General features: G+C 36.5%; 1 protein-coding gene across 1 annotated transcript; it reads right to left on the bottom strand.

Moving 5' to 3' along the window:
* Positions 1–6,614: 6,614 nt before the first annotated feature.
* On the bottom strand, positions 6,615–9,551 carry LOC118488870 (50S ribosomal protein L14, chloroplastic-like). The gene is made up of 2 exons (XM_035986279.1): positions 9,398–9,551; positions 6,615–6,994 (listed from the first exon to the last, which is right to left on the bottom strand). Exons 1-2 carry the CDS (start codon positions 9,549–9,551, stop codon positions 6,615–6,617), a joined length of 534 nt encoding a protein of 177 aa, XP_035842172.1.
* Between the last annotated feature and the right edge of the window lie 776 nt (positions 9,552–10,327).

The following is a 10,327-nucleotide window of genomic DNA, read 5'->3' as shown; positions in this document are numbered from 1 at the left end:
CATGAAGGCAGTATCCTCCTGGTCCGAAGGTTCCATCTGGATCTGCTGAAATCCTGAGGATGCATCCATGAAGGTTAACATTTCATGGCCGGCAGTAGCATCTACCATTGAGTCAATATAAGGAAGAGGAAACGGGTCCTTTGGACAAGCCTTGTTCAAGTCTGTATAATCCACACAAACTCTCCATTTCCCGTTTTTCTTCTGTACCACTACTACATTCGCCAGCCACCTTGGAAATTTGACCTCTCTGATTATTTTCGACTTCAACAATCTGTCTACTTCTTCTTGAATAATTGCATTTTGTTCTGGAGCAAATTTCCTTCTTTTCTGCTGGACAGGCTTAAATGACCTGTCAATTCCAAGCTTGTGTGTTATAACATCCTTGGAAATACCTGTCATATCCTCGTGCTTCCACGTGAATGTTGACATCCTGCATTTCAAAAAGTTAGTCAATTGATGCTCAATATCCTGAGGGATATTAGTCCCAACGAGCACCGAGATATCCGGATTATGCTGATCCAGGATAACTTTCTTTACATCCTGCTCCGTAGCCTCCGCGATATCCTGGGCCCGTATCTTTAATTGCTATGCTGCATTAGGCTTGGTAGAGGATTTCATGGAGGATGAGTAAAACTCCTTTGCTTCCTGCTGGTCACTGTCTACTTTGACAACCCCCTAAGGTGTAGGGATTTTGATGCACTGATAAGTTGATGGCACAACTTTCATATCATGGATCCATGGCCTGCCCAATATAATATTATAGCAGGATAGGGAGTCCATCACACCGAAGCGTTGTATCGAATTGACCCCTTCAACATATACTGGTAATTTAATCTCTCCCACGGTATTCCTAGCTTCTCCACTGAAGCCAACGAGTACAGTGGATTTTGAAGTGATATCCATTGGGGATACATTCATCCTCTTCAACGTCTCTAGTTGGACTATGTTGACGGAGCTCCCATTGTCCACCAATATCCTGCGTACAAAATGGTTAGCCACGTATAATGTTATTACCAGAGCATCATGGTGAGGATCCTTGACAGTATCCCTGTCATCGTTATCAAAAGTGATCACTTTATCAGCTGTGAGGGTTGTCATCCTGGTTGGCCTTTCCCCTCTTTCAGCTTTAGCCTCCTTTGCATGCCTCTTGGCTGCTGAATATGAAGTTCCACAAATGTCGGATCCTCCTGAAATAAAGTTGATTATCTTGGCATCCGCAGGAGGTGATGCTGCACGTTCAGGCTCCTTCTCAATATCCTGACCCTTGTTTTTCTTTCTTCCCAGGAGATCCTTCAGATGACCTTTGCTCAGGAGATAACTTATTTCCTTCATCAAAGCAATGCAATCCTCTGTAATATGTCCAAAATCTTCATGGAAGGCACACCATTTGGACTTATCCTTCCGATCAGCCTTTTGTTGATTCTTCCGAGGCCACCTGGCTTTGTCTCCTAAACCCTGCATAGCATACATTAGTTCAGGTATATTAACAGAAAAACAATATTCAGATAACTCAGGATACTCCTCAGGATCCTCGTCTTCAACAGCATTCACTTTCTTGTTATCATTTCTACCATACGGCTTAGAGCGATATGGTTAGTACGTGGATTCTGACTTCCTGTTAGTTGATTCATATGTTGAGGATGCATTCATCCTCTCTTGCATTTTCTTATCATCCTCTAGCCTGATATATCTCAATGCCCTGTTACGAGCTTCATCCAGATTCCTGCAGGGATTCATCACAAGATCCTGGTAAAACTGGGAATCTTTCTGCAATCCCATCTTGAAAGCCTGCACAGCTGTTGCGACATCAAGGTGCGGGATATCCAAGGATTTCCGGCTAAACTTATTCACATAGTCCCTCAAGGATTCCTGAGGTCCTTGAGTTATCCTGTTTAGATCACTGGTTAATTTCTCAAAACTCCGGCTGCAAGAAAATTGATTATTAAATAAGTTAACCAAATGAGCAAAAGAAGTAATTGAGAGAGGAGGAACGTTTAACAGCCATTTTAAGGCTGATCCTATTAAGGTAGAGCCGAAACCCTTGCATAAGCATGCTTCCTTAAGTTCCGGAGGGATAGGGTTGATTTCCATCCGTTCCCTATACTGGGCAATATGCTCCTCAGGATCCGTGGTTCCATCATAAAGCTTCATGTTGGGAGTTTGGAATCTTTTTGGGATTTCAGCATCACAAATAGGATGCACAAAACGAGATATCCTGTGGCTATCCTGGGATACTTCAGGGATCGGCTGAACCACCCCAGGTACACTGGATATCATATCCTTTAGCTTCTGAAGCTCCCTAGATAATGCCGATGTCACACCTGTATCCTGCAAAGATCCAACACTGTTAGTGGCAAGAGTATTATTCTTATTATTAGATACGTTACCAATCTGAGGATTTTGGCCATATCCTAAAGCATATCCTGAGCTCCTCACAGTTGACACTCTAACCAAAGAGGGCATCTCAGGAGTAGGATTCTGGGCATGGCTAGGCACAATATTTCCCCGGTTATCCTCAGTGTAAACTGCAGAACTGAAGTTCAAAGCCATGGGCTGTAGAGGAGTGACGATATCTTCAGTGGATCTGCTCGAACCAGATTTTAAGAGTTGTATTTCCCTTAACAGCATTTGGTTTGTTTCCTGTTGCTGCCTCATTTGTTCCTGCACACTTCCGAATAAGGTTAGAATTTCATCATTAGAAGCTAAAACGGGAGCAGATCCCTGAATACTCCAAGTAGGGATAATATCCTGAGGTTGTGAAGGAGCGGGCATCCTTGGAGGAGGTGGTGGAAGCACCGAACCAGTAGTAGCAGAAGCTATAGCAGACACAGTGGAGGAGCTCATGCTTGATCTTGTGGCCATTGCAAATAATGTGGCAAAAAGTTTTGAAAACAGAAAACCAATTAATGATTTCACAAAGATTTTTAGTAAAGATAGCACCACTTGCCCCACGATGGGTGCCAAATTGTTTTGTCAAAAATTACCTAAGCAATTATGTGATCAAATTAGTTAAGTGAGGTAGTGTGCTAAAAAGTGTATTGAAAATATGCTTGTTATGTTGTTTGTAGAAACAGTTTTCAGGATACGGCTCGGGATATAGAGCTGTATCTATGATCAAACAATGAGCAAAAAATGTAAAGGATGACACAGGATGTACGAGGAAAGCCCTTGATCAATCTAGATCGCCGGCACAAAACCTCGGGAGCTGACAATCGCAGCTGCCTAGTTCTTCTTATTGCTTCAAACTTCAGGATACAGTGCAGGATATGATACGGATCAACTAAGTGTTATAATGAGATTTGAGTACAAGTGTTTGTGTGTAGTGGTTGCTAGTAACTAGAGAGCAAAGTGTGCGAATAAGTGTGTGTGACTTAATCTGATCCGATCAATCTATTTATAGTAAATAGAAAACAACCAATTATCCTACTTTTCCGGGATCCGGCGAATATTCCACATGTGAACGTTTTAGTCCACATCTTCCGGCTTCAACGTCTTTCTCCCAACTGTTTTGCCCGAGTCTCAAGGAGAAGAAGTCCACTTGAACGTTGGAGACTTATACCCTTTAATCTGCACGTGGTTAAATCAGTTATTACCAGGATATCGTTTCAGGATGTTACCAATATCCCGATCCGTCATCCTGATCTCAAATAGACAGTCAAAAGCAGAATATTAGTCAGGATATACATTCAGAAAATGACCCATAACATTTTATTTCCGTAAAAAAATCTTCTTCGTATTTGTCACTCCAAAAGATTCAAAGTACCAAATTATAACTCTATTTATCTATTATTATTATTATTATTATTATTATTATTATTATTATTATTATTTTAAATTTTTTTACCGTAAATCTCTATTTAAAATACATGGGTTGTTACAATACTACCCCTTTAAAAAAATTCATCTTCGAACTTATTGAGTAAACCATATTAATAAACTTGTCCTATAAAGAAAAACATAACCTAGTAATTCGAAGGTTGGTAAATATAAAAATAAGATTTAAAACTTCTTTTCTATAATGGAAACATAAATATTTTAATTCGGTGTATACCCATTACCTCACAGGTTTTGTTTTAAAAAAATCAATAAGAAAGAGCCTGTGCTCTGACACATAGTATAATTGTAACACCCCGCCCGTGTTAGGTAAAGTATATGTAATAGGGATAATGCTTTTATACGTATTGAGGGTAGTTGTTAATTTTTATGTTATCAACAGTATTTATATAAAAATATCATTTTGTTTGTGTTAATGTTATGTGTATATATCATTTTTTAAATTTATTATATAAAAATTTATAGCAAAAAAAAAAAAACTAGAATACTTAAAAATAGATTATGGTGATCTTTTAGAAAAAGTAATCTGGAAATTATGATGGTCTTTTGAAAAAAAATAATTAAATATTGATTAATAGTTAAGTAATAATTATGTTGTTATTAGGTAATAATTACACTAATAGAGTTGATGAGGTCTCAAAAGCAACACCAAAAATAAAACTGATTTGTGTGAATTATATATATATATATATATATATATATATATATATATATATATATATAGTTAACAAATGTCCATGAATAGTAATTTTATTTTTAAAATAATATATGGTTTTTTATTATTATTCTGTTAATATTATAATAGTTTATTATACACATATATATATATATTTATATATATATATTCTTTTAATAACAAATTTTCAATTTCTTTTTTTAACCATATATTTCGTTTATCATTTTTAATAATTCTTTTTCTTTTTCTAGAACATATATTAATTTATCAATTAAGTTGATACTTTTCTGATAAATTACGTTTATAACTTTTTTCTAAAAACTTAAATATGTAGTTGTGCTTGATTTATTCCCTCAACATTCTGTTATATGTTTTATTAAAAACGAAGTTGTACTAAAATAAAGTATTTATTTGATATTATAAAACGGTACGATGATGAATTAAACCGTTCTAATTGTTTGGCTTTCTAAACAACATGTTTTATATTAAAATCATGTTTGATTTACATTATCATTTGTTCGGTTTCGCCGCAACGCGCGACTTTAAAAAACTTGTAATTATTAATGACCAATAATATCTTACTTATCTTACCTTCTCTGTTGTTGTTTAAAATGTTGAACCTATCCTTAAACGAGCGATTAAAATGTGTAACCTTTCTTTAAACAAGTGTTCAAAAATTGGAACCTGCCATTAAACCGGACGTTTAAAGTTAAAGTTAACCAATTCAAACAAAGTGTATGTTCAACAATAGAGGGTGCATTTAGCCACTCCTTATCGAATATGATGCACGGGGAAGGCAAGGAGGATACAGTACCTGTCCCGGGGACGGTATGGGGACGGAAACGGCATGGAAACGTCCCCCAAACGTTTCCAAGTTTGTGGGGACGGTGGCGTGACGTATCCGGGATTGTGGGGACGGAAAATTCGACGTATCTGGGACGTACCCGGTTGTTTTAGACTTTCAGCCTAACCACGGCCCAACAACCGCCACACACGGCGTGAGGGAGGGGAAGAAGTGAATGAGGTGGTCCACCTTTGACCAAATTTGAGCAACGTGCATAAAAGAAGGTTGGAGATATCAGAAAATTCTGATTGATGTCGGCGATGTATAAAGCTGCAGGAAAACATTGTTAGGGTTTATTTGTTTAAGAAGGAAGAAGAGGTTTGTGGGCTGTGGGTATTTTAATCTTAAATTGGGCCTGCTAAAAAATATCCAGTCAAATAGTCAGGAGAAAAAACCCTTAACTACGTCGGATCTTTCCTGAAACATAACCTAGAATCATATCTTCATTATCTAAACGAACCCGGAAGATGCCATTGGGAAGCGATTCAGTAATTAAACCTTCATGAATCCATTTTTGTTCTTTCATTCCAGGTCAACCCTCCTAGAAGTATCAACTAGTGGAGGAAGAACCCTATTAGACAACCCACTCCTTCTCTTTTCTTTTTCACAAAAAAAGAAGTTTCCTATTCAATTCGGATATTAGAAAAATTACCACATATAACACAAAATTTCTCCGCCTATTCTTTCTAGTCGAGCCTCCCGGTCTGTCATTATACCCCAAGAGGTAGAAAGAATTACAACTCCCATCCCGCCTAAAATTCTAGGAATTCTTTGATAGTTAGAATAGATTCGTAGACCCGGCTGACTGATCCGTTTTAAATTTAAAAGATTTCGATAAGTCCTTTTCCTATTCCTTCTATGTCGTAGGGTTAAAACCAAAAAATCTTTGTTGTTTTCTCGATGTTTTCTCACGTTTTCGATAAAACCCTCTCGTAAAAGTATTTTAACAATACTTTGGCTGATATTAGTAGATGCTACTCGAACCACGCTTTTCCTATACGTATCGACATTTCGTATAAAGGTTATTATGTCAGCAATAGTATCACTACTCATGATTAATTAAAATGATTGGTGCCTCAAAATTTGGATATAATCAACATGTTTTTTTTACGTATTTGTTTATGAATATTAATATGAATTTTGAAAGGTATATACGTGAGACAAAATCTACTAAACTAATTTTAATCTATTTCTTTTAAATACCATACTATAACCTATAACCATATCGTATATAACCTATAACCATATCGTAGTCTCATTTTATAATACCTCGGGAGCTAATGAAACTATTTTAGTAAAATTGAACTGTCTCAATTCTCGGGCAATCGCACCAAAAACGCGAGTTCCTTTTAGATTTCCTTCTTGATCAATCACAACTGCAGCATTGTCATTATATCGTATTATCATACCATTGTCACGTTTAAGTTCTTTACAAGTACGGACAATTACAGCTCTAACCACTTCTGATCTTTCTAGAGGCATGTTTGGAACTGCGTCTTTGATCACAACAACAATAACGTCACCAATATTAGCATATCGACGATTGCTAGCTCCTATGATTCGAATACACATCAATTCTCGAGCCCCGCTGTTATCTGCTACATTCAAATGAGTCTGAGGTTGAATCATATCATTTTTTTCTGTTTTTTACAATACAAAGGTCGAAGAAAAAAAGAAATATTATTTGTTCAAAAAAAGAAACCTGCACCCGCTATTTTTAAGGCCTATTTCTTTTTTATCCCGAAATGATGAATTGAGCTCGTATAGGCATTTTGGACGCTGCTACTGAAATAGCCCTTCGGGCTATATTTTCTGTTACTCCACCCATTTCATAAAGGATTCGACCTGGTTTAACAAAAGCTACCCAATATTCGGGAGAGCCTTTACCTGAACCCATACGTGTTTATGCGGGCCTTACTGTAACTGGTTTATCTGGAAATATACGGACCCATATTTTTCCATCGCGATGTGCATTTCGTGTCATTGCTCGTCGACCTGCTTCTATTTGTCTAGATGTGATCCAAGCGGGTTCAAGTGCCTGAAGAGCGTATTTACCAAAACAAATAGTATTACCTCGATAAGATATTCCCTTCATTCTTCCTCTATGTTGTTTGCGGAATCTGGTTCTTTTGGGGTTATAGTTGATGGTTTGTTTTGAATTCCATCTCTACTACAGAACCGGACGTGATAGTTTCTTCTCATCCAGCTCCTCGCGAATAAAATCAATTCAAATTAAAGATTTTACTTTATTACTTTTTTTGGTTTTGTCAGCTAATTTTATTCAATGTTTATGGTTTCTACTAATTTAAATAGTGTTATACTTTTGCCGTACCTTTGCCGTATAATTTTTTTTATATTTTTTGTTGTACCTTTGACGTACCTATATCTGGAATTTTTGAGTTTGCCGTTCCCCGTACCCATATCGTCCCCGTACCCATTCCCGTGCAACATAGCTTATCGATTACCTGCATTGCCATTAAACCGGGTGTTTAAAGTAAAAGTTTATCAAATAAAACAAAGGATATGTTCAATAATAGAGGGTGCATTTAGCCATCCCTTATCAATTACCTGTATATTGCATATAAAATTTTATTTAATAATAGAGTAAAGTGCAATTTGCTACATTGTGGTTTCGTTAAGATTACAATATAACACCCTATCTTTCAAGTTTTGCCTAATGACACCATGTGGTAGACATTCCATCACACCTTGCAACCGAAACATAATGTCTGGTTAAAAACCATATGAAAAGACAATGGTACCCTTTTACACTCACAACATGCCACTGAGTGGTTTTATCACTATAACGATTTGAAACTCCCTCCAAAATCTAAATTTACCACTACAACACTTGCAGCTTTGACTTATTTAGTCAAAGAAATTTGACCTAATGTCAAAATAGTTTGACTTTTATCAGTCAAACGAATTAAAGTAAGTTTACAATGGTTTAACTTTATTAAGTCAAACCCAATCAAAGCAACAGTAAAATTCAAACCAAAATTATGTTTTGACTTTAAATAGTAAAAATGCGACTTAAATCATTTGACTTCACACTAAACCAACTAACTAATGACCTGCACTAAAGAACCAAGCCTGTGAACCTGCAGCTAGTCACAATGGTTTGACTTTATTAAGTCAAACCCAATCCTAATGACTAATGACCTACACCTAATCACAATGGTTTGACTGTATTAAGTTAAACCTAATCCTCCTGTGAACCAATATCCTAACGACCAATTTCCAATGAACCAAATTGCTAATGACCAACTTCCCATGAACCAACTACCTAATGACTAATTTCATGTGTATCAACTACCTAATGACCTAATGATCTACACTAAACTGGACTAAGGACCAAACCTGCACCTAATGACTAAGGGCCTGCACTAAACCCCTAATGATTTGCACTAAACCAACTGGAGCAACCCTGCACCTAATGAACCTAGATAATCCTATGCCTAAAGCTAATTGCCAAATGACCTCTGTACTCTACACAATCTTAAGCAAACTAGAGTTAATATCCTAAAGCCAACTACATGACCTAAACCAACTGCCTATAGCACAACTATTTAAACCATGATCAAATACACAAATACACAATGCCTACTTCACAATCTACACAAATACACAATGACCTGGACTTAATACACAAATCATCATCAGTAACAGACATCCTTTAAGGTAGATATGTGATCATTAAATACACAAATACAAAAATACACATTATCAATCTATGATCATCAAATACAAAAATACACATTGATCAATCTGTGACAATGATTGTAACATCCTGTATATATATCGAATCATAACGCGACACATATCCAAACTCTCCATTTAATTCCGATTTGTGGAAGGAAAGGGACCAAATATGTCAAAAGGGGATAGAAACAAAAACCGAGGACTAAAAAATATAAAAAACCAAAAATTCAACTTTTGATGGTCCCTAACGGACCACAAGGGCTATCCCTTACGGTCCGCAAGGGAGGCTAAAAAATATAAGGCGGTGAAACCCCTTACGAAACGTAAGGCTCACCTCTTACGGTCCGCAAGAGGTGCGCAGACAGCAAAACTGTAGCTGGCAGCTGCAGCCTGCTTCCAAGCCAACAAGCTTCGATTTTTGCCACCTTCTCTTTTCCTTATGACACCTAAAATGACATTAATCCTTCTCCTAAATCCCCTGGTCACACTTGGCATGATTGGGGAGATTTTGGGTTAGTATAAATAGGTGATCATGGTGTGTATTCAAACTCCTTAAAATTCACTTCCTTCAAATTCACTTCTAAATCTGCTAAGGAGCTTCTCTGGATTTTAGGAGCAACTCTCAATCCTTCTTAGAAATCCTCAAGTCCAATAAGTTTTCCTCCTTTGCTAAATTTCATTAATTTAGCTAGTATTCAACTGAAAGTCAAACAGTTTGACTTTTCGTTTGACCTTCAGTTCTGATCACTATGATCAAGTCAAAGTTCAAAGTAAACTTTCCCACGTGATCATAATAATGTTGGTATGATTCCTCTGCGATCATACCTTCCGACAAGCACGATTAATAGGCGAAATGATGAGTAAAGCATGTTATATTTAAAAAGTCATAACTAATAAATATGTATTTTACGCTAATTGAACTTTAAGCTATCAAAACCAAATGTTTTGACAACATATCAGTTTGTGTGGAGTAATATAACATATTTTGACATGCTCAACCTATTATACTCAGTTTAGACCTCAATTCTATATCGAAAGTCATGTAGTTTGACTTTTTCTTTGACTTTCGGTTCTGACCGTTTGGTCTACTTTGAAACTCAATCAAGGCATGTTTTGTGACGATAATATTATAGGGAATAACCTTATGAGGTTACACCTTATGGTCATACCATTTAAAGGGTAAATCGACAAGTCCATTATATATACTTTTAAAATTGTCAAAAAACGCCCTTTTGGCCTAGAAATGGTTTTAAAACCCTTGAGGCATATAA

This window comes from Helianthus annuus, chromosome 17 (assembly GCF_002127325.2).
Source record: "Helianthus annuus cultivar XRQ/B chromosome 17, HanXRQr2.0-SUNRISE, whole genome shotgun sequence".
Taxonomy (NCBI): Eukaryota; Viridiplantae; Streptophyta; class Magnoliopsida; order Asterales; family Asteraceae; genus Helianthus; species Helianthus annuus.
The sequence above is the reverse complement of the archived record's forward strand: the minus strand, read 5'-3'. Positions and strand labels throughout refer to the sequence as shown.